The 25534-nt window shown below is 40.0% G+C and overlaps 1 protein-coding gene across 1 annotated transcript in view; it reads left to right on the top strand.

Moving 5' to 3' along the window:
* The window catches only part of Fbn2 (fibrillin 2), a 187646-nt gene that overhangs the window by 5504 nt on the left and 156608 nt on the right, over positions 1 to 25534 (top strand). The window contains exons 3-5 of the mRNA XM_051200751.1: positions 166 to 264; positions 3026 to 3121; positions 11201 to 11296. Of these exons, the coding sequence (XP_051056708.1) occupies positions 166 to 264; positions 3026 to 3121; positions 11201 to 11296 (291 nt within the window). The remainder of the gene's footprint in view (positions 1 to 165; positions 265 to 3025; positions 3122 to 11200; positions 11297 to 25534) is intronic.

Below are 25534 nucleotides of genomic sequence, written 5' to 3'. Positions count from 1 at the left end.
GTTCCATATCTCCAGTGGGCTGTTGTATTACACATTAAAAGTCAGATGTTTTGAGACGTTGATCTCATGCCCCGCTTTTCTAGACCTATGGTTTTAAAATACTGCTTTCTGACCTGGAAGCATGACTGAGGGTGTTGTCACTCATTCCTGCTGTGCTTTCTGCAGCCATTTGCAGAAACAGCTGTGGAGATGGATTCTGTTCCCGTCCCAACATGTGCACTTGTTCCAGTGGACAGATATCACCCACCTGCGGAGCAAAATCAAGTACGTTGCCTCTCTGTGGCTATAGCCGCCTCATTTTCTTTAAGCCTGTGAACGGATGACAAGTGTCCTTGACGATTGGTGGTTGTTCTCACTAACCAGGCTTGCCTGTGTTAAATTTCCAACTAAGATGGCCTTGGTGCCTTAGTTGTTGCCTCAAGTAGGTAATTGTCAACAGAAGATGTGTGTGGGTGGTGGGATGGTTAGGATTCTGCAAAGTTGATGCTTTGTAATAACTCTAACTTCCTGAACTGTCACTGTGTGCAATATCCTGTGTGAGGTGTATGCATTATTTTAATCCTCTCATCAACAATATTTGATACTGTTATGATCCCATTTTGCAGAGAAGGAAAGTGAGACCCATATATATTAACTAAACCACTGTCCTACTTTGATGCCTGTTGATGTGATAAACACCATGACTCGAGGCAACATGAGGGAGGAAAGGATTTGTTTCACCTTACAGCTCCCAAGCCTCATCCCATCACCAAGGGAGGTCAGGGTAGGAACTCAAGCCCGGAAGTTGGAGTCAGAAACTGAAGTAGAGTCCATGATAGAATGCTGCTTCCCAGCTCTTATCTACCCTCTTTACCATCCAGGACCACCAGCCCAGGTGCTGCTACCCATAGTGGGCTAGGCCCTTCCACGTCAATCAGGAAAATGTCCATGAAACTTCACCATGGGCAGTCAGATGAATCAGTGCTTCAATTCTGGTTCCCTCTTCCCAGATTACTGTAGTTTATGTCAACTTGACAAAAATCTAACCAGCTCCCCTACCCGAAGCAACTAAGGCTGGCTAACGCTGTCATGCCAAACACTAGCCTGTATTTATTGTCTTTCTGTGTGGCTGTTGCAGCCTCCCTTCTATTCGTGTCTTCACTGTGGGAAGAGAAGATAAGAAAGATAACAGATACTTACTTAAATACTGACCAAATGCTTTATGTATACTAACTCACTTGCTATGCATTAATTCCCAAAAATTCCATGAAGGTAACTATAACAATACACTAAGGATGCATTTTTTTTTCATTATTCTAGAAAAATGCTAGGACTCCAAAGACCAAGATTAACCTTCCGTACAACTGCTAAGATCACATTAGAGTAATATAGAAGTGATATTGTTTATTTAACTTCTCAGTGTCTAAACAAGTGCTTTAAACCTTCCTAAAATGAGTATGAAATCGGTACATTTTAATGGTTCCCTCAGCAGGTTTTTGCTAAACAAGGGTAATGTAGAATCTGTCTGATTCAGGAGTGAGATTCAAACTAGGCACACCGATGTGTTTGTCTTCTGATGAACTGCTGACACACACCTCTGGGTTCATTGTTTTTAGAAGTCTGTGTTTTCCCAGTGATTTGAGACTTAGAATTCACACTCACAAGCATGTCAAGTGTCTTCAGCAGCACATTTCCCCAGCGAGATTGTCTGCCAGAGACCCTTGTGTCTGCATGATCTAATTCTCAACTTGCTTTCACCCACCCTTGGCAATAAAACAAAACCCAAACCAGTACTGCTTCTTAATGACAGGGAATGCTTACATGGAACCTGGTTTAGTCAGTCATCCACACATTCATTTGCCCTTCAGAGAATACCTCATTCCTTTCCATCAGGAACTTTTCTAACCCTTCCTTAATCCTGAATGATCTTACTAAAGCTTTTTAGCACCATTTAGCACTAACAACGGCCAGAAACACTTCCTTACACATGCTTGCATGTGCTTACTCAAGTGGAAGCCAAAAGTTAACCTGGGGTGCCATTCCTCAGTACAGCTCACCTCCAAAGTGAAATTCTTAATTTACTGCTGGTATTGCTGGCCATTATCTATATATCCACAGCTCCCTCTACACTAGGAGGTGGCCGCAGCATCCACCCAGTGTTTATGCAACTGCAGCTTTCCTTTTCCCATGGGAATCTTTAAATGTGAGGATTCTACTAGACAATATTTCAAGTCCACCTTTTTCTTACCATATGGCTCACACCATCCTTAACTTTCCTTCACACTCCCATCTAAGTGGCATCTTTTAATCCCCTGTACACAGCAGTTCATCTTTTAAAGTCAAATCTCTTTGCTTCTATTGAAATCCCTCCATCCATCTGCAGTTGGGACATACGTAACCCTTTAGTGCGCAAGGAGCCCCACTTTATCTGGTTGGCCTTGCCTGTCTCCAAGACACCTTCTGCACTTTCTGCATCCTAAAGTCTCTGCATTGTTGGGTTCTGAACCTTCAGGAGCTGCTTTTTGCTACTGCCCATGACTGCCTGGTTCTCATTTTTCAATGATAAATCCAAAGGTTACATCAGAACAGATTGTTTCTGCTTGTTGTATCTAAGTTCCTTCTTACTGTTTTTCTCCATACAGTTTTTAAATTGTGCAATTATAAATTCACAATTTATAATTACTTTGAAGTATCTTAAACTGATTTTTTTCTGTCTACAAATTTCCATGATGACTGACTCCGAATCCATCATGTCAGCAGGTACATAGACCCTGCTAAGTGGATACAAGTGTCTCCCATATGCCCTAAACTATGCCACTAACACCTTCCAGGGTGGAATTATAGTTTATTTCAAATATGTACCATCAATGTGGTAACAGGTATACCCACTCGTGTAGAATTAATGACAAATAATGAACATTTTTTGGATTAATATCATTTGTATCAGTGGAATATATAGAATACATTTGTCATCAGGTTGGACGTGTACTTTATAACGTATATAATTTGGTGACTAGTGTCTGTATTTTTCTTGTGTTTTTCTCAGTCCAGCAGTGTAGTGTGAGGTGCATGAACGGTGGCACCTGTGCTGAAGACCACTGCCAGTGCCAGAAGGGATACATCGGGACTTACTGTGGACAGCGTAAGAAACCTTAGCAACAACTTTATTGTAAATAGTGTGAATTAGTGTCCATCTCATTTTAGTCAGAACGTAAAGTTCTTGTAAAGCTCATGGATGGTCATTGGAAGAGGTAGTTCTATATAGTAAGACATAGTTCACATATAATTGTTATACATTTAGCCGGGAGAAGTGCTTCTAACTCCGTAGTTTTTGTGCTTTATAATATTGATGTTGAGTACTAGTGATGTGCTATCCAGCTTGATATTTATCACTGGTACTTATGCCACAGCACATAGATGTGTTCCTGAAAAAATAATAAGGGGCACTGGAAAACTCTACAGCTCCGTTCACCCCCACCACGTACATGCGATTTTTATAAGAATTTTTCCAAATTAACCACATGAGAGCCAGTTTCACAAACTACCATTTGTTCAGACATCCAGAATACAGGACTGTAGAGTTATTTGTAAAGTTGAGCCATCACTATGAAACAGGAGCTCTTACCTTCATGAAGTACTGGGGATTGCATCTGCCAGGCAAGCAGGTGAACACTGTGCTATATCTCTACATGAAAGTGTCTTCCTGGAAAGAATCACACAATGATAAAGGTATAGTCTTGTTTGGACAGGGGTTGTAGAGTGTAACTCCTGAGCTGTGACTCATCTCTGGGGAATACATTTGGTTAATGTTCACCAAATTGTGACACTTTCACAAGAGCTCACACTGTTTTTTGGGGGGGGGTTAGTTTGCACTACCAACCATGACTCTGAGGCTTTTTGCATGATAGGCAGGCTTTATGTAACCAAGATGGATCCCTGGCCCTCTGTACTTTTTATTTGAGACAGGATCTCACTTAATTACCCAGGCTGTCCTTGTTCTGGCCTGAGATGGCCTAGAACTTGTGATCCTCCAGCCTTAGTCTCCCCAGTAGCTTTGATGTACAGGCCTACACTGCCTGACCTGGCCAAAATGAGCATAATTTTAAGTATATAAGAAGAAAACAGTATTAGAGAGAGGTGAGTCACATAGAGAAACATCATCCATGTCACTTAATTCACACTGCATATGAGTCTAGACTTCTGGGCTTCCCTAAGAACTACTGGTCTATTTCCAACCTAGAAGAACTGATGTTAAGTGTATATGAGTACCTCCTTTTAATTATGCTATTAATTTGTTGCCACTTAAAATGTTTCTTGATTATAATAAACATATATAATATGGCATTTGTCATCTTAAACATGTTAAGTCACAGTTTGGTAGCATAAGTCCATTCACATTGCAGGGCAAACATCACTCCCTCATTTTCAGGATGTCTGTGCTATAAAGTCGGAGCTCTACACCTATGAGGTCTTTGTCCTCATTTCCTTCTCACTCAAGCCCTAACACCTACCATTCTATCTTTATGCTTTCAATTGCTCTAGGTACTCTATCCAAATATAATAATAAGGACATGTAAGCACAGGATTTGCCCTTTCTTCACTGGTCCTCTCAATTTACTTAGCCTGAAAAACTAGCATTTTATCCAGGCTGTAGTATGTCTCCGAACTCCTTCCTCTTAAAGACTGCATTACTGTCAAGAATCCAAAAGAATCCAAGAATCTCACTGCCTCTCTCTGTCGTGTGTGTGTGTGTGTGTGTGTGTGTGTGTGTGTGTGTGTGTATGTGTGTGTTCATGTGTGTGAGAGAAAGAGAGAGAGACTGTTTATACATATGTTGGTGAACATGTATGTTAATTCATCTTTTGGCTATTGTGAGTAATACTGTTGCCAACACCATTTTTACAAATAATAGTTTGAGTCCTGGTTCCCATTCTTTTGAACATATATTCAGACACAGATTTAGGGGACATAGGACATCTGTCCTGTTTTCTGTTACAGATGCATGAGTTATTCCTGACAGTAGTAATGCAGATAGGCTCAGCTTACCTTGCCAACACTCAGCATTTTCTTTCTCTTTCCTAATTAAATCTACTCTAATAGGTGTGAAGCAGGAGTGCATAGTGGATGTCCTAATTATATTTAATACTGACTTCTAGGTGTAAGTGTAGCTTCCCAAACAATGCTAGAAAGGTGTAACACGATCTCAAGAAAATAAATCAGTTTAAACCAGAATATTCTTGTAAAGGCAGGAATAGGCCAACTCAAAGATTAGATGTACATGTTTTAATGTTTGCTGACTTGGCTGCAAACACTGAACTCTGAACTCTGCCACTATGTAAAGGTGACTATGGGCAATATGTAAATGAAAATTTCATGTTCTAAGAGACAGTGAGAGGGTAGATGGAAAAGCCAGGTCCCTGAGATAGTGGCTTCATAATCCCAGAAGACACTGCAAGCAGAATGGCTTGGGACCATTGTCTAAACAGAACCAATGAGAGGAAAGGAATGAACCAGGACCCCTGTGTTCTAAACACCCAGCCCAGCATCTGTTTAGCCGACTCCCAATCTTAAGGCCCCTCCCGTGCAGAAGGGACAGTTTTGCTTTCTCAGCAGCCCAGTTTTCCCTCTTTCCTGGATGTTCAATTCTTTGTCCATCCCAGGAACCAAGTAACCACCTAGATGATCAATGGCACTCTCATTGCAGTACTTGGGAACTCTCTCATCTTGGATATGAGAGGGACACAGGTTCTTTTCTTAATTCAACCTTCTACTCTGTAAAAGAATATCTTTGCCATCTTCATTTTCAGCCTGGATTCACTACCCAGGTATACAGATGTTGTATTGAACAGTAGGAGTGCCTCTTGCCTGTTTGTAACACACAAAGGGACAGCTGTGGAGTGAAAAGTCTCTTCCCCTATAGAAGAGTGCTCTGATCTCCACTTGGCCCCATATCAACCTTACCCATACCATACCTTCTCGTCAGAAGAATATGAAAGGCACTGAGTTCCAATCAGGGTACATGTGGACAGTTCTTCCCTGAGTGGCCCACAGGATGGAGTCTTTCCATCTACTATTTTCTCACAGGGACAATAAAACGTATGGTGCAAGCAAAGACTTTGCGGATAAATTCAGTAGTTAACAAGTATGGAGGTGAAGGTGGTAGCTGGTAGACAGGAAGAGTTTAAGAGGACATTTTCTTCTAAGCTGTCTTATATGGAAAGAGTGTCCCATTGTCAAGAGTAAAGAAGGAGATGATGACGATCAACTTTTGAATTCAGAAAAGCCCTTGAAATAGGATGTTTGGTAACATGAGGATTTTGGAAACATTTAAACTGCCTTAGAGAGTATAAATGTTTCCAGTGGACAGTGCCTCTTAGGAAGCATTATTGCATTTCACCAAGCAGTGTCACTGTGTGTCCTTCCCTTTGCATGACACAGTGACACTGCGTGTGTAGGGAAGAGGACTGGCGGTTAAATGGAAAGGTAAGAGTCTGGGCTGGCTAGTTTCTTGTCAACTTGACACTAGCTCGACTCGTTAGGTAAGAGGAAACCTCAGGTGAGAAATTGCCTCCATCAGATTGGCCTGTATGCAAATCTGTGGGGCAGTTTTGATGGATGATTGATAGGAAAGGGTCCAGCTCATTGTGGGAGGTGTCACCCCTGAGGGAAAGATGTTCCTATGTTGTCTAAGAAAGAAGGCTGAGCAAGCCAGTAAGAAGTGGTCCTCAATGGTCTGTTTCAGTTCTTGCCTCTAGGCTCCTGCCCCAACTATGCTTCAACTATGTGCCATCACTAAGAAGAACTGTAAACCAGTTTTCCTATCCGAGTAGTTTATGGTCAGTGTTTTACTATAGCAATAGAGATATAAGTAGTGTGTAATCAAATGCAAATTTAGGTAATAAAAAGGTCTATCTAGGATGAGAAGAACACAGGGTAAGGGAAAGGGAATGCATGTTTGCACACAGATTATAGTCAGTATTTGATCCTGTGGGGAGAGCATTCTGGACACAAGGAAAAGCAAGTTCAGAGAAAGTAAACACTGTCAACTGTGGAAATGGAGACAAAGGAAAATGGCAGGAGACAGATCTGGAGGAGACAGTTTGGTTTTGTGGGCCAAGGGAAGAAATTTGAGCTATCTCCTAGATTTGATGGGAAACAAATGCATTTTGAGTAGTCAAGTGTCTTAGTTAGGGTTACTGTTGCTGTGATGAAACACCATGACCGACAATTGGCTTAAAGTTTCCACAACACTGTTCAACATTGAAGGCAGTCAGGAACTCAAACAGATGGAAGCTGGTGCAGAGAGGTCATGGAGGGTTGCTGCTTCTTGGCTTGCTGTCATGGCTTCACTCAGCCTGCTTTCTTATAGCACCCGGTACTACTAGCCTAGGTGTAGCACCACCCACAGTGGGGCCCTCCCCCATCAGTCACTAATTAAGAAAATACCCTACAGGCTTTCCTGCAGCCAGATCTTATGAAGCTATTTTCATTAGAGGAGGTTGAAGTCACCTCTTCTAAGATGACTATATTTTATGTCAAGTTGACATAAAACTAGCTGGCACCTCAAGTGATGCGATCCGAGTAACTTTTTTTTTTTTTTTTTACAAAATCACCAGGGATACCATAATGAGACTGCTTGTGAGGGAGACAAGAAGGACGCAGAGTTGCTTATAGACACAAGGCCACCATGACAGCTAGAAAGCTGGTGAGAGCATGGGTCACATGTGTTTTGGAAATCATCTGTGAACCAGGCATGATAGGTTGAGAAGTAAAGAAAAGAAGAAAAGGCCCCAAATAACAGATTCAAGGGTTATCAGTGGGACCTGGCTGAGTAATGATGCCATTTCCTTAAGTGGGGTCAGCTGAAAGAAATTCACGGAAAGAGGCTAGTGGAGATGGATACTCAAGTTAGGTCCAGAGATCCATCAGGCTTCCAAGTGGATTTGCCTGTGAGCACAGATCTAAGGACAGAGGTCAAAGCAGAGACATACATTGGGATGAATACCATTTGAAATTTTAATTATGTAGTGTTTTAATCATAAGTGTAGGTGGCCATTAGAATGTTATAGACAAAAAGAATAGACCTGAAGTCAGAGCCCTGGGTGATCTCAATGTAGGTGAGGGAAGGAAGGCTGGGTAGAAGGCGAGAAGAGGACAGGTCTGATATTGTGGAGGAAATGCCACAGTAGTTTTATGTTGTCTCCTTTTAAACATTTTAACATGGTTGGTAGTGTTATTTTTATATGGAATGTCTGAGTATCAGTCACAGCCACAGTTTCAAGTTCAACTTGGGCCCAAGTACTTGTTCTCTGTGGCGCGGCACAGATGGCCGTCTCAGGAAAATGTGTGCCTGCCATGTGGTCTGGCAGAGCAAGTGCTCGGGACATGTCTGACATGAAGTGTTCTTTAAGCATCTGAGCTGCTCCAGTAAGTGAGCATTTTCTGTCCTGCAGGCTGATGCCAATACAATAATGTGTGTGTCACAGATGTCGCTGGCAGCTTAGACATCATATGGTGTCTCCTCTCTCCTCTCTGCCCTTCCCTTTGATCCTGTGCTTCTCACTGGGTGACCGATATTCCTTCCAGGGTAGCAATCTGTATGTATTAAAGTGTCTTTCTAGCTGCCATTCAACTGTAAAGCACCATTTTCATTAATTTTATTACAAAAATATTAATTTATAAAATCATACTTCAGAAGGCAAAATTACCCAGTTTTATGTTTTGAGTGCTTATACTTTCTGCATCTCTATTATGTTTCTCTTCAGTATAATCTTTGGATGTTGAAAAACAAATCTCCTATTTCATAGCAAAAAACCAAGCAGTTAAGAGTACAGAAAGCTGGGCGTTGATAGCACACACCTTTAATCCTAGCACTCGGGAGGCAGAGGCAGGCAGATCTCTGTGAGTTCAAGGCCAGCCTGGTCTACAGAGCGAGTTCCAAGACAGGCTCAAAGCTACACAGAGAAACCCTGTCTCAAAAACCAAAACACAAACAAACAAAAACAAAATAGTACAGAAAAGAGGCCATGTGTGATACACATGCTCTTAATTCCAGCACTTGGAAGGAGAGGTAGGCAGATCTCTGTGAGTTTTTGGCTAGCCAGGACCACCAAAGGAGACCCTGTCTCAAAACAACCACCACCCTCCAACATAAATACATAAATAAATAAATAAATAACTCCAAGAGTATAAAAAGCCTTTGGCTTTTCATGCAGGTTTACTTAATACTCATAATTCTGTGGGTAGGGAACCACCAGCTGTTGTGAGTGGGCACGCTGAGGACCAGGGAGGTTGGAATGCTAGATTGGAGGGCAGGAGTCATTGCTCATTACACACACCTGCCTGACAAAGCAGTAGCAAAGGGAAGGGCAGGTACAGGGCAGGGTTGAATCAGTAACCAGGTGCTTAGAGGACAGATCATAAGGCCAGCTAACTGGTCCTCTTCTGTGATTGACAGGAACAGGAGCAAATCACTGGCAATACAGTGGGTCCCTAGCCTTTCTGTTCATATCAACCTTGAGTGTTAGAAATCTGAAATCAGAAATGTCAGAACTGCTTGCTAACCCATTTTAAAACTGGTGTTCACCCATGTCACATGTTCACAGAAATATTTTATGAAGAGTAATTCTATATGCTGAACCTCCAAACACATTGTGAAAAAGAAAGGGACGAGGTAGCCTAGCACAGACAGGTCAGGTTAGGGTTACACCACAAGTGGCCAGTCTCTTCAGGAGAAGCCAAATCTTCATCAGCACTGTCCTCCTGGGGGTTTGGAAAACTCAGAGAAGCAACCTCCTTCTGCTTGTAGATCTCAGTCGGGCAAACAGAGCCTCACCATTTGTGTGTCTTTCGGGGAGTGTTATAGATATGCATGCATTTGGAGGGCAGAGATAGTCGATGGTCAGATGCCTTGTTCAATAGTGTTTTATTCTGGGGTGCGGGAGGGGTATCACTGAAGCTGGCGCTACTATTCAGATAGGCTGACTGACCAGAGAGCTCCAGGAATCTGCCTGTCTCCATTTCCCCAGTGCTAGGATTATGGGGACACTGGTTTTTTTTTTTTTTTTTTTTTTGGTATGGATACTGATGTTTAATCTTGGGCTGAGCCATCTCCTCAGCCCAGGCTGAAGCTGGTAGAGTAACAAGATGTGGCTGGGAAAGTGGCTTTCCTTCCAGTTTCCTTCCACTTGATATCATTTAAAGAAGATTCCTTACATTTTCGTTAATCACATTCAATTAGCGTTATCCTTCTCCAAAATATGTGTTGGTCAATTGGGAAATCCTAGATCCAAATCTAGTAATTGTTTACAATTGAGCCTGCAAGTGATTCCAAGAATTACACTCTCCTTAGAGATCTTTAGGAAGTCCTTGTTCTCTCTGACATTTCTGTCCACCCCCATCTGTCTCACAGCCCTCATGGGGCCTTCTTTCCCCTTTCCCTGTCCTGTGTATTCACTCATCTGAGTTTTTTTTTTTTTTTTTTTTTTTGCCTGCCCATGTTTCAAAGCAATGATGTGTCCAAAGCGCTACTTAGAAGCGTGACCTGTAATGGGTAAAGAAGCAGAAGATGTGACTCTTAGGAAGACACACTTCTCCAGAGCCATATAGCATCATGCCCTTGAGCAAACTATGACTGAAATATAGCCCTGAGGTCACATAGTATATAGCATCCAAGTGGGACTGCTTTAAGTAACTCCGTCATTGACATGCTGATGCTTTAATATGGAGAAAATCTTTTCATTGCAAGTATGTGTCCTCTTGCTGTGATTGACAGAGCAGCAATCATGAGCCAATGCTCTCTGCACAATGATGATGGCTGAGAAAAGGGCCAGGTGGCTGCACCTTCAGCTTACATTTGTCTTTTTATTGAGTTTCTTACTTTTGACGCATTCCTCACTTGGAAGGCATGTGAATGTGTTGTGCCCCTTATGTCCCAAAAGATCAGGTAATAGAATATTGAATAGTGGCCTTCTGACTCTTGTGAACATCAGACCCAGACCCTTGTGAATATGATAAAGAAAAAAGAACTTAACAATAAGTTTGATTAACAGTAAGATCTATGGATTATTGAAGTATCTCTGACGTAGTGACCGATCTGATTCATTTAGTCATGGTTTACAGAAGCAATTGGTTATAAGATGTTTTTGGCAGCACTGCTGTAGATCTTGCTGTACTTGGAGATTTGCTGTTTAATGAGCTGTTTTTGATGTTTTGTACGCAGCTGTCTGTGAAAATGGATGCCAGAATGGTGGGCGTTGCATCGGCCCCAATCGTTGTGCTTGTGTTTATGGATTCACAGGGCCACAGTGTGAGAGAGGTAAGAGGGGACAAGAGACTGGGGAACTAAATTTTCAAAGTTTACTCTATAATGTTATAATGATGTGTGAGTGATTTTTGCTACTCTATGGGAATTGTTTCAATGGACTGTACTCATTTATTTATTTATTATTTATGTACTAGTGGTTTGAATGGTAAGGGTTGGAGCAGCCCTCTCTGAAGCAGAAGCCTTCAGTGATTTTCATAAGGATGGAGTCTGAGAGGCCAGTTCAGAAGCAGTAGGTCCCGGATGATGCTGACTGATGTGTCAGATTCCTATCATGCACTTCGTTTGTGTTGTAGGCACTATAGGGTGAACCCCGAATGATATGAAAAAATTAATAGCAATATGACCCCCTGCTGAACCCCACAAAATCTGACACAAATTTCCATAAAAATAAAGAAACACACTACATTCATTAACACAAGGCCAGAGCTACTGGGCTTCTTATCAGATGTGATCAAGGCATTCAATGCCTTGTTCTTCGCTCTACAATCCTGTGTGCTTCTGTTTGGCTTTACCTTGTGGGTATTGAAGTGTTTTCTTGTTTATTCGTTTGTTTGTTTGTGATTGTATGAGGACTGTTAATCATTACTGAGGCAATGAACTTTCTTCATCCATCTTTAGAGAGAAGCCTCTCTTTAACTGTTTCTTGATTAGTTATAGTCTGCAGAGATATTTCATGCTGGTAGGATTAAACCTGGCTTCTGAACAATAGTTCATGACAAACACTAGCACTACTATGTTGGCTCTGGGTTCAGGACCCATACCTGCATTGTGGTATGAGGTAAGCTTTCCCAGAGACACATGAGAAAAATGGCTGGGTGTGTGAAACCAGCAGAACTTCCCTTGAGCAAGACAATGGGATTCGAAGAATGGATGCACGAGAGAAAAAAAAAATATTACACTGACCACTGTGCCTCCATAAATAGTCATTGAAGTCATTACAGTGATTCCAACAGCAATTATATCTGTTTCCTATCAGCTTATGGGAACAGCCAGCATTGATACTCTAGCAACTTAGCCGTAGAGCCTGAGAGCAGGTGTGGCTGTGGTCCACCAAAGAAGTTTAACCCATCATATGTAATAAATAGCTGCTTAGCTCTGAGCCATGAGAGTCAGTGGGTGTAAGTTCAGATTAAAAGTAACATTACATTTATCACATTGTTATATACATCTTCAAGTTGTTTTCCTTGGGCTTGAGGTGGCATCTAAAGTTAAATAGCACTTTACTGGAAAAGTGAAGTGTATGGAGTTAATATAGATGAAATACTACAGATATACATGCAGAGAACCTTTGGAATTGTGAAGATAACTTGTACTTCAAAGCCTAAGATTGTTATCCTCAGAAAAAAATGTCATATTGGTGTTCAGGGTAAGCCCTGATAATAAGGATGGGGAAAGATGAGGAGCTAGTAGTATGCCAACTTTTAATATATGTCTGTGTGTATGCACATTGGGATATTTATGCCATTCCTAATGTAATGGAGACTTCTTGGAACTACAGTACATTCCAGGGATGACAGAGTTTATCATTATTCTTATGATGAAGTCTAAAGCTCTTACCAGATGTTCTCATTGGAAGAACGAAAATGAATCGTGCGATGTTAGCACAGATTGATTGGAATGAAATAATACAGATTTGAAGACCATAGAATAGAATGTAATAAACTTAAAAATGTAGTCACAGTCAGGACCAGTGGAATCTATGCTCATTATTTTCTGTTGTTCTTGTGAATTCTACAGCTCTTTCATCAAAACAGATTTCAAAGTTAGTTCCTAACTGGCACAGAGTTGGTTGCAGCCTTTCAGTCCAGGCTTCCAGGCATTACATCACTGTTCTCCAACAGTTACTCATTCACTAGATTTGACTCCAGTAGAGTGGTATACATTTTACATGTACAGTAGCATGTTTTCAGAAGAAATTATAAAATTAATCAGTTAATGAACTGGCCTTAAAAACTTGCTTAATTTTTTTTAAATTGTTGCCCTTCAGTCACAAAAGCACAAAAGCTTTATTGCTTTCAAACAATCAGTCAGGAATTTCCACTCCTAAATTCCAGCCATGAACTTTAACATTTCAAGGACATGTTTTTTTTTTTTTAACAGAATTTTTACATGTACATTATAATTTTTATAAAATTAGAGCTCATAATCTCCCTTAAGAATTACTGTAACTACTATGTACAAGAAGTGTGATGCATTTATGTGGAGTAAACAGGCTAATTTGCCTGATTATAGTTAATGTCTTTATTCAATTACTAATTTCAGAGTACATGTTCTTTATTATATGAGAAAGAAAGCTTCATAAAGTCAAGGACATTCCCTTTCCTTAAAGTTGAATACATATAGTTTTCCTTTAAACTAGCCTCATGGGCTCAGGGGTTACATAGAGCAGGCCTGCTTTTGCAACTATCCAGGTCCTGGCAGACTGTTCTCTGGACTCAGACAAAGACTGAGGGTAGCTAATGACTGGCATGATTAAGCTATTTAGCTTGAGTCTTGGAGCTGTAAGCTGAAAGTCTGGAGTCCCTTGTCTTTATGATGCACACAATGACCTTTTATAGTTAGCAGGAAGAGAGAGAGAGAGAGAGAGAGAGAGGCCTTGCGGTCACATGCTGACGGTAAAACACAGATGGCCCAGCTGTGTCTAAGGCACATAAGAGTATTCAATTATTTTTGCCTCTTTGACTAAACAGATGAAAAACAATTGTACTTCCCATGCACCTGAGAAAAAGCAGAAACAGACGTCAGCATTATACAGCAGCCTCAATGATCTCTATTCCGAGAGTACCTTACTGCTTATCAACAGGCATTTCAAGGAGGCAGAGAGGACATAAGTGAGTCTACATAAAGGATATTTAGACTCACATACTTATTTGATTCCCAATGTGGTCTCCCCACAGTCTCTTTTTTAAATTTCTTTGACTTCGGTGAACTGAACGCTTATTTAATGATTGAATTTCCCCTGCAGCTTCCCTGAGGAGCATCTGGTAAAAATATATGCTACACCCTTTTGGTTACACATAAACTGTGATTACAGATTATTTTTGTCATGTAAAATATGTTTTTCTTAGAAGAACATTCAATTCTCTAAAACTTCTAATACCCTGATAGCCAGTGACGTTGCCTTTAAAATTTAAATCTTCCCAGCATTACCAAAAGAAGGTGCTTTTTAAAAAGAGGGACCACAGGATTGCTTTTTGAACTTATCAGTGTTTTCAAGAAAAATCTTTCCAAGGTATTTATTTGCAAGGACATAGGATTTTGAGACTAAGTTACCAGTGGTATTAGTTATCACAGCAGAGCTGTGAAAATGATATCAAATTGGTTCCATGTTTGGCAGTTCTTATAAAACCACACCATTGTAGAGACAAATGCATGAGTTCATTGTCCAAAGGATGCTGAAGCAGAGTACTCTGGTGTTTCCTGGAGCCTTGAAGCCACAGGGCTCTCACTCTTGTCCACCTGCAGCACTTTCATTGTGTGTCCTAATTGGTTGACTACTACACTGTTTCTTTCCTACCTAACTTGAACATCTAAAGTATGCACACCCAGCAAGGTGGTAGCAAGCGTCTTAATCCCAGAACTTGGAAGGCAGAGGCAAGCAGATGTCTGAGTTATAGGCCACCCTTGCATATAAAGTGAGCTCCAGGACAGCCAGGACTACTCAGAGAGACTTTGTCTCCAAAAACAACAACAACAAAACAAAAACAAAAGTGTATATATACATCCTGTGTTACTGGTTCGGTATGAATGTGTTTAGTAGCATGTTCTCCATAGTCAACACTAGAGGAGACATGATTATAACTCCAAATCTCATTAAAAAGGTTGGAATTGTCTACATGTTTGTTCAACCTCTCACATGTCAAGAGTTAAGGTAATTGTGATAGTTGCTAAACCGTTTAAACCTTGTCTATGTTCTCAAAAAGAGTGCCATCTTGGAATTTCTTTGGATGCTGGGTATTACATAGACAAAACCCAGCTTGTAAAGAACTCATACACTTGTTAACCTGTGTTGATTTCCAAGACTTGTAATTTATTATAATGCATGGTGGGTTTCTACAATATTTTAGTAACACAGAGACTAAATAATATGAGCAAAAATACAGAACTGTGTAGTGGAAGAAATAAAACCAGTACCCTACAGATAGGGGCAGTAGATTTGATACTTTCAAGAAATGAATTCGCAATAGGTTTTATTTAAACTAGACTTCATAATTAACAGTAATACACATATAATATAAACAGTTTAGAAAACAATACAAGAATAAAGAAGAAATTGCAATTATTCATAATTCATAGGCTAGGATTAAGTATTTATTTAGTTAGTAAATAAGTTGAGTCTCCCATTCCTATTGTGCATAAATCATTTTGAAGGAATGAGATCCTGCCATTCTTACGAGCATCTGCTCTCTAGTTTGAAACACTTATGCTGCTCTTCTCCTTTGGCACTGTTAAGCATGCCTTGGGCTATCATGGCTACACTGAATACTGCAGTTTTGGGGGTATCTACATCAATTATACCAAGCCTCTCATCTTTATAAAGCCTTTTCCCAATCTCACAGATGAGGAAGCTTGGGCGAGGTCAAATCTGTAGCACTGAGCTTATGAAAATCAGAGGACACAAGATTGCAGTCCAACTCAAGAGCCCAGCCTTAGTCCCTCCATCATGTGTGTCTGGGCAGATCATCTCCTGCCATATAATGAAAACAACAGAGATGGTGACATGTTCTGCTCATTTCCATGGGAAAGTTTCTTTGTGGTTGGTCCCTTGTTTGGTGTGTTTGGAGAATCCTTATTCTAAAATATTATCAATGTCTAGTTTTTTTTCCTGCTTTTGGTACTTTACTTCTTTCCCCCCCCCCCTTTTCGGTCATAAATTAGAATATATGACTTCAACTAAACTACATTTATTCAAGATGTTTAACTTTTTCTCACTTAACAAGTGTTGAATACTTGGAAGTCTAGTTATGAAGAAATAATGTATACCCTATTCACAAGAAGCGAATTGTGTATTGAAGGACCAGAACTGGAAATCCTCTTTAAACACAGAGATCCAGTGCCCCACGGTAGATACCATAATAGGAATGGAAAGAAGTATCGAGCTCAGAGATGCTTCTCAACTGTAGGGAATTAGAACAGTTCCCTTGTCAGGAGCAACTGTAGTGCAAAATGCCATCAGGCTTTCCCCTACACTGACATTACAAATGATATGATAGCTCATTTGATTACGGCACTATTTAAGCTTCACAATCCATTATCATTACTGTAGTGTATTAGGCAGTCCCTCTTCTTTTTCCAGGAGTACATTTCCCTTTTCATTCACACTCATTGTAAAGAAGAGAAATTGAGTGTAAATGTTAAACCCGCATATGCTTCTGAGTCAGTGAGCACACACATCTCCCCAGTGCACACACATGAAGTTCTGCTCTGGTAAGGTCAAGAAGAAGAACATTTTATAACCTTATGCCCTCTAAGCTAAACTTAGCCTTAAATGGGCATCAGAGAAATACCAGGAGATCCCAGAGAACTTCATGTTTTGTTACTAGCTCAGAGGACATCTTTATCTTGAATGCCATTAAGAAGACAAGGTTAGGGTGGGGTGGGAGATGGAGCAGTCTCCAAGGAGCAGAAGCAAAGGAAGAGAAGACGATAGAGATTCAAGAAGCAGTGGTAGGCAAGGTTTGCAATGCTTTCTTGTGTCAAGGAAGGACTTGGGTTTTGGAGGAAATCACTACCTGAACAGCTTCATTTGAAAAAGGCCCTGACTTCATCACTTTGTTCTTAATTAACTTAAGCCTCTCTGTTACATCTGTGAATAAGATATTTATCCATTCCAACATGAGACCAGATGACATTAGAAGTTACCAGGTCTGGAAACTATGCAAGGCTGCCATACCATATATAAACTCATAAAACTTAATTGTAATAAAATACTGCTATGTAGGAGTTTGTTGAAAGGAATTAAATACATCTGTGTATTGATGGGAGCACATTATATAACAAGTACAAGTTTTTACCCAAAGATTCAAAACAAACAATACCTATTTCTAGGAGTGAATGTAGCCTTGTAGTTTACTCCAAGAGTTATTGGGAGGATTAAAAATAGTAAAACCTGACACATGATCCGTGAGCCCACCACACAGCTGGCATCCACTATTATTTCTTGTGTTTCATGAAGGTTGGGTGCAGTAAAAATTCAAAGATTAATATTACCCTTATGTGGCATTGCTTACCCTCTCTGACATCTGCTGCTACACAGGCAGTGAGTGTCTGTGATAGTTAAATGACTGCCCATGTAATGCCTGGCATCCCACAGATGATGATATTGATAGTTTTAAGGACTCTTCAAATTATCAAAAAGATCTGTATGGCAGTTACTTACTCACATGGGAGAACCGATGAGAACAAAGTTACAGAGATGAAGTTTGATGTTCCTTGTAACCAGATGAGGGTTTGAAATAACTGGGAAATTTGGGGAACCTCTTATCTTCATGACAGGAGAATTAATTGAGAAACTTTCCAGCCAGTGCTGGCAAAGAAAAGGTGTTATAACTATAAGAATCCAAGAAGCCGAGTTAGAATATGCACACTTAGAAGTGAGGATCTTGATGAGTGTGACGGGATGGGGGGGGTTGATTTAGCATTTGTCCTCTGTTTTAGGATACATGGTTATAAGCTACACCCGTGCCGTCTTTGTTGTTTTGGGACAAGATTGACTGGAAAATCTTCTGCAGCAATCTCACACCTGGCTTGCTGAGAATTTGGTTCTAGGATTTTCACAAAGAGGGGTCTTTGGTCACTTCAGGAAGCCATTATTCTACAAAGCTATCACCTCTCCACTTCTTATTTATCTGTGACAATTAAACATCTGTCCATCCTATTTTATGTGCCCTTTATCCAAGTTCTGTTGGCTACCGTGCTTATCCTTGTGCTATGTGTGTGTGTTTACTGGGCTGTGAGTCTCTCCAACAGCAGAAATTTTTCCTCTTTGTGCTCTTTGGGTCTCACATGGTACAGTGTAATTGAAGCCACAACATAGCTGCACTGTGAGCCCCTGGGGTTCCTAACAGAAGTAACCAGACAAAAAGTGCTTAGAAAGGGTCCTCAGGTCGCATTTAGCAAGCATGGCCATAATACACAGCCCATGGAAGACAGGGCAAGGCTGGAAGAAACAAAACAAAACAAAACGTTGAACCTAAATGCCCAGTGTTTGGAAAGGCAGAGGCAAAGGCTTTATTCAATCCGCAGTGGGGGAAGTGCTTTGAGTGGCTTCAGGACTTGAAAGTAGCTCTCCACAAAGGTCAGTCTGGGGTGACAAGACAGAATGTAGGCTGGGGGGGGGGGGCGAAAGGGCAGCAAAAAGAGTTAGGAGGATGTACATTATCAGCTGGAGTGTAGCAATCCAGTATTAAGTTTATATAATACACTCACTGAAGTATAATGTGTGTGTGTGTGCCTATGTTAGACTGTTAGCATAAACATTAAGTAGAAAAGTATGTCATAGTGAGAAATGATACTTATTGAACATTTGATCTGACAGCTGCTTTAAAGTATTGTAATAGCACAAAAAAGCATCCTTTAGTTTAATTTAAAAAGTATCCTTTATGGGTGTGAATCATGGAAGCCGGAGGATGACACTGGATGTCTTGCTCCATCTCTCTTCTGTCTAAGATCCTGGAAACAGGATCTCCCACTAAATTTGGAGCCCACACATTGGCTAGACTGATGGACCCACGTGTTTCTACTCCGGCACTGAAATTACATACATGCACATCTACATGTGGCTTTCATGTGGGTGATGTGGACCCTAACGAAGGTCATTTATTCTTGGGTAGCAATTCCTTTGCCCACTGTGTCATCTCCTCAGGCCCAAAGATAGTATTTTTAAGTTTTTTCTTACAAAAAAAAATGCTTCACAGTGAAACAAGGTCACTCATTCAAAGCCAGCAAGCTAATCAGTGGAAATAAAGGAGGATGTGAGCACAGGAGGCATAGCTTCAGAGCCCACATGCTTAGTCATACCTTCAGCCGACGCACATAGGTTGTCTCCTTAGAAATACACAGTGTGGACCAGTCAATTTGTGTAAGGATAACAGGGATGGGCTACAGAAAGGAGTGAAAATTCCCATGAATCCAGTGGTTTGCTGGCACTCAATTATTTTGGTATCTGGCATAACTGAACTTTTTTTGCAGGTAAATTTCAGTTTATATGTCAGAGTTCATATACTCGGTTTGTTTTCATATTGGCCCAAAATATTCAGAATTCATCGTCTTAAAACAAAATTGAGGTTTCAATTTGCAACCGGGATAAACAAATGGACTCCATATAGACCCTCCTGATTGAAAACATGGGGAAAAGTAAAATATTTGAGACAACAGTTTTCAAAAATATTGGACACCATGTTTTATGGCTTGGCGTGTAAATATCCCTAAAAACTTACAATGGCTTGGTCCTCAGTGTAGCTATATTCAGTAGGTAGGCCTTGTCGTGCAGAAGACTATAGGATTATGAGCTCTTCAACTTCCATCAGATGAATCCACTGATGGATTCATGACCTCAATGGCTTTAGGAAGAGGGGCTCTTTCTCTTCTTCCACAGTGTCATGAGGTGATCAGCTTTGTTCCTCTCCCAGCCATGCAGTGAGGGAAAGAAAACTGAGTGAACGTATGAGCTAACTGATTTTCCCAGTCAGATGCTGGGGTTTTCCGTGCTGTCAGAAGGAACACAGTCCCAGCCTTATAGATTCCCTAAGATGGGGAAAGGCAGCTGAGATTCAGGAGACCACGAGGCCAGAATTCTTTGGAGAAAACATTAGAGGAGCCACATGTGTAGAAGGAATGGGATGTGCATACAGGATCACATCATTCCCCCACTCTATAAAAGGTGAGGTCTAGCAGTCATCCTAAAGCTGGAGAAGGAACAGCCCAAGAGCGTCAAGATGAATAATATTCTGAGCACACATCTGAAAATGTGATCTTCTCTCAGTCCAAGATGTAAAATCACATGGTATTGATTTGAATACTCAACAAAGTATTTAAAGAACAAAGTATTAAGGAATAAAAGAGAATAATTTCCCATAGAACACATTTTATTCTGGGTCTGATTGTTGAATCTGGAAGGTAAATATTTAAGAGGCTCAAATATCCATTTCTGAATTCAGAATTATTTATGTGATTACCAAAGTTTCAAATGGCCAGGAAAACATGGGCAGGCAATATATGGTATCTATTAAGTTATTAACAGCTAAAAGTTTCCCTTAAGGAAGTCACAGGGGATGATCATAATGAAATCAGAAACAACCAGAACTGATAACAAATGTTAGAGTTGCATACTGGACAATGTAAAGATAGCTTTTAGAGTATTTTGTTTGCCCATAAAGCTAGAGAAAATAGTAGCATGTGGAAACCAAACAATATTTAGACATGAGTTATACGAATAAGATACATAGGAAATTAGGTGTTGTGGATGAACATATTAGTGAAGCTGAATGCTCATCAAGAGAGAACACAAAATTAATTACAAAGACAAAGACCTTCAAACTTAAGGTTAAAATACTGAGTGTTGTGCCAAATTCTGGAAAATAAAGTACATGCTGTTGGAGTTAGCAGAAGAGTGGAAGAAAGAAAAATAATAGTTGAAATTTCCAAACATTTTTAATGTTGGAAATCGACATGACCAAGAATACAAATGAGCCCTAAGAAAAGAAACATTTAAAGTATCAAGGAGGATCATAATCAAATTTCTAAGAAGGCAAGGATATTGAGAAAGTCTGTCTAGCAGCCAGAGGGGAAGAAGGAATGATACGGATGTTGATGTCAGAGTTTCTGCTTGGAAGGTGTGCAGGTGAGAAGGTGGTCACAGCTGCCACTAGACACAAACCTGTGCACACCTAGAAAATACCTTTCAGAAAGGAAAACAAAATAAATCAATTTTAAGATGTGAAAGATGAACGGAAATCATCACTGTAAAGTACTAAAGAGAGATTTCAAATCAAAGGAAACTATTACTGGGTAAAACTATAAAATTTATACAAAAAAAAATCCATAAAGAAACTTAGAACACTTAACCATGTGTGAGTAAAAAACTTCTGTTTTTTTTTTTTTTTTTTTTTTTTTTTTTTAATTATTGAGTCTTTTAAAGGAGAATTTGGCCGTTGAACTGAAAGGTAATTGCAGCATTCTTCATTTCACTACATGGCTGGCCAGTTATAATTTATTACGGAGTAGCTTCTCTAAGTTGCAATCCTGAACGCTTTCTTGTGGAGAATGTGAGCCCATTGTCTCATGTTTGAGTTCCAAGTAATATGTGTTTAATTTTGGAAGTTTACACACTTCCCACTCATTTATGTTTTTATTACACAGGTCTTAATGATCAGTTGATCTGGAATAATGTCAGTTTGAAAACATATGCAACTTTTTTTCCTATTATGTCTTTGAGCTCAATTTTTAGGCCTTCCATTTCAGTCATATCGATAGTATCTACTCTATAACGGTTTTAATCTTTGTAAGTCTTTTTTTAAAAAAAAACCATCTTCAGTTTTTTTCATTAACTTTGAAGTTTTCCTATTTTGCTTTTAAGTTTTGTCACCTAGATACCTCTCTCTAATTGTCAATTCATTTTATTTTTATAAAGTTTTTTTTTGATTTTTTAACTTTATTGTGCCCATGAGTGCTTTACCTGCATGTCCTTATGTGTACCTTATGTGTACCACATGCATGCCTGGTGCCAACAGAGATCAAAGAGGATATCAGATCCCCTTGGGTAGGAGTTAGGAATGTTTATAAGACACCATGTGTGTGCTGGGAATCAAACCCATGTCCTCTGCAAATGCGCCTAACTGATGGGCCATCTCTCCAGACCTTCAATCATTCCCTTATGTACTTCTTGACAGAGACCTCCGTAGTGCAAAGAATTCCTTTCTGTTTTTGCTTTTGCTTCCTAGTTACTCTTTTCTTCAGCTGGGTAATGGGACAGTCTTGTTCTCTTAGCCTACTTTGTGCCTCCAGGTAAATAAAGAGAATTGTAACATGCTACATACCTCCTGCCCTCTCCTTTATCCTTGTTCCTGAACAAACAGGAAGCTCTGTCCAGAGTTTCTGTTTGTCATAATTAGGCAAGAGACATAAATTTTCTCTTCTCCCTTTAATCATCACCTACACATTATTGCCATTCTGTAGCTCTTGTTGGGGGCCTAGGTGGTTCAGGTTCTTGGTGATCTGAGCCTCCAGCTGGGCTTTAGTAGTTTTGGGAAGGATTTTAACTCTATACTCTGTGTCCTTTGTATCCCCTGTGGCCAGATCACTCTTGTCTTTTCAAAGACATTCTTCAAGTTGTGCGGGGCCCCACCCCCACTTCAGGTGTGATGCCTGGTAGCATTCTTGGCTGTGAGGAGGCTCTGCTTGCTTGGTTTCTGAGCTAGTCCCCTTACCCCATTAGCTGTAAAGGGCTTCACATAGTCTCCTGGCCCCTGAGACTGCCACCCTCCCATTCCTCATTTATTCTCTTCTATTTAATGCTGGAGATTTGGCCCTATGTGGTGATGATCATCACATCTTCCATAACTTCCTCCCATCTGGTAGTGATCACACTGGATGAGGCCATCTGGGGCTTTGGCTTTTCCTTCCAATTGGTGCTATATTGGTAGCAGGGCCTCTACTCCTACACATTTTCTCTAGTTTACAAATTGAGGGCAAATACAGCTCTCTATGGAGAATTAGTGAACTTTCTCAGGGTTTTTGAGAATCTACCCTCATCCCCTGTGTTGTTTGCGAGGGAAGGTTTGCAAAGCTTTTCTCTGTCAATCCTGGGCTGAAATTATGATGCCCTCTGGGACTGTTTCCGTCATTAGGTTCTGGTGATAATCTTTGCTTGGTTGTTGATTTTGACCTCTGTTGAGCTGTTGTTGTTCATAGTTTCTGTGGGAAGAAGAGTCTGTGATATGTTTTCAATTTGCTGTTTTCTAAGACGTTGACATCACAGGAAATTTTTTACTTGGAAATCTGTCTAAAGCTGTACAGAAAGCCAAGTGTAGGTACTTCTCATAGGATATAATTTGTGTTGCTGTATCTGATATCTACAAGTAAGATTATGGAAATGCATTAGGTACATCTAATGGAACCAGGAACCCTGATTCCATGGGTGCCTCTTCTGTGGGTTACACATGTTTCCCATGACCGTACTTAATGTCACAGATTAATGCATGCAAACTCCTTCCATATGGGCCAAGTTGCATGTTTTCATCTGATTTAGAAATAGCACACAAGGCACATTCCGGGTTTGAACAAGAACATTTTCATCTTAAAAGGGAAAGAATTAAGTTCTGAACATTATATAGAAGATTTAATCATAAGTTTATTATGTTCCTCAAACTTGTAAGTAAAACTGTTGTTTGGAAAATGAAGACGTTGTGTTTCTTGGTCATAGGAATAACTGGATATTTTGAACAAAACACACGTTCCCATTCCAGTTCCCGGAAGTTCTGATTCCGTGCTCAATTGCAGTGATGCCAAGATGATACACACCAGGGAGTTTTTCAAGTGCTGTCTCAGGCTTTACCTGCATTCAATCAAAAAAACAATGGGACCAAAGCCAAACTAACCATCAGCGGTTTGCAAGCCCGCAAACTAATCCCAATTTAGATAAGATTACTTTGTGAAATACTAGCTAACACGCGGTCTTATTAAAAACACTTTTTTTTTTTTCTTTCTTTTTCTTTTGGTAACTAAGAAGTTTACAAATCTTTTCTTAACAATTTTTCAGGATCCAATACTTACTTGTCTTATTGCAGAGAGAGCCAAATGAAGTTCTTTGGGCTATTTTGTCTTAGGCTATTTTGAACCAAATTGTTAAGTCTTCAAATCATATCATTAGAATAGCTGTGTGCCTCCCTCTGACATAGCAAAGTGGGATTTGAAAGTAACCTACTTTTTTATCTAGTTTTTCTCCATATCTTCTATTTTTAAATCCTACTGACCTCACATTCAGAAGCATAGGCACCTGCTGGGAGCAAAAAACAGCCCAGAGTATGATGGCTTCAGACACCAGCTTGGGTTCTGTGGCATAAACTAGAAATAATCCAAATAATCTTTAAGAATTGAGTGTATAAAAATGGAAAGCTTTCCCTAGACTTTTAAAAGGATAATCTTAGTTGTTTGAGACAAGCTTCTAATATATTTTGCAGTGTGTTTTATCCAATAATCCTGAGAGATTTGGAGGGTTTAGAAAGACAGTATGTAGACTGTAGTAAAATGCATTAAGGAATACTTACTACTCCTTATGTTATCTTTTCTAATACCGCCCACTTTTAGAATGCTGCCATTTTAAATGATTTTTTTTTTAAGTTATATGTGTCTTGCAAAGCTAAGTAAGTGCACTTGGAGTGAGGCCAGAGGAATATGATGGATTTCTTTTGGTTATGTCAACAATGTTAGGCAAGGAGGTAGAGTGTAAAGGGCTATTTAAAAAAAAAAAAAAAAAAAAAGACAGCTTGGAGAATGGGTTCAGGCATCCTTCCTCTGTCAGGTAAATACCTCTTGAAGGAAGAAGGTCACATCACATCAGAAAGAACTGAGGATCCACTCATCAGAAAGTACTGAAGGAACTGAGGAAATGAAGGTATTTGGGGCATCGCAATGAAAAGTCCAAATATTCATTAATTAAAGCCTTAATGCTGTTGTGGCATTTGGACCTTTTTCCCCCTAGTTCCTCTTTCTTTTTTCCTTGTTTGTGTATTAAATGTGATCACGAGTCTATATATATATGTAAGATTTTACATCAGTCCCTGGTCAGACCCTCTATTAAGTCCTAGGCTCTATAGATCCTGCAAGGACTTCTCTGAAGAGATCGGCTTGCATTTGAAGACTCCCCAGAGAAGACCAGTATGCCCCTCCCTCTGCATTCCCACTTCTGTGTGTGCCCTGTCTCTTTTGAGTTTCTGTCTTCCCTCTTCCCTCTCCACTTCTCTGGACAGTGGGCTCAAGGCATCAGAAAAGGAAGCATTGCTGTAGGGATTGACGATCCTACTTTTTTATGTATTTCCCATTGCACACTTTGGCAAATAGAAGTCAGATTCTTGCATGACACATATATCTAATTTTGAAAATATTATTTAATAACTAAAATTATGAAACATGTTCATCCTGTCATTTCATCAGAAGCTCTGTGGAGATTTCTGTGTTCATTTTAAAAAAATCTGGTGGCAGTGGATCTTGAAATATGGCTTTAGCCTTTTC

The sequence above is a fragment of the Phodopus roborovskii genome, unplaced genomic scaffold, assembly GCF_943737965.1.
Source record: "Phodopus roborovskii unplaced genomic scaffold, PHOROB, whole genome shotgun sequence".
NCBI lineage: Eukaryota > Metazoa > Chordata > Mammalia > Rodentia > Cricetidae > Phodopus > Phodopus roborovskii.
Note: the sequence above shows the minus strand (reverse complement) of the source record. Positions and strands in the feature narration are given on the sequence as shown.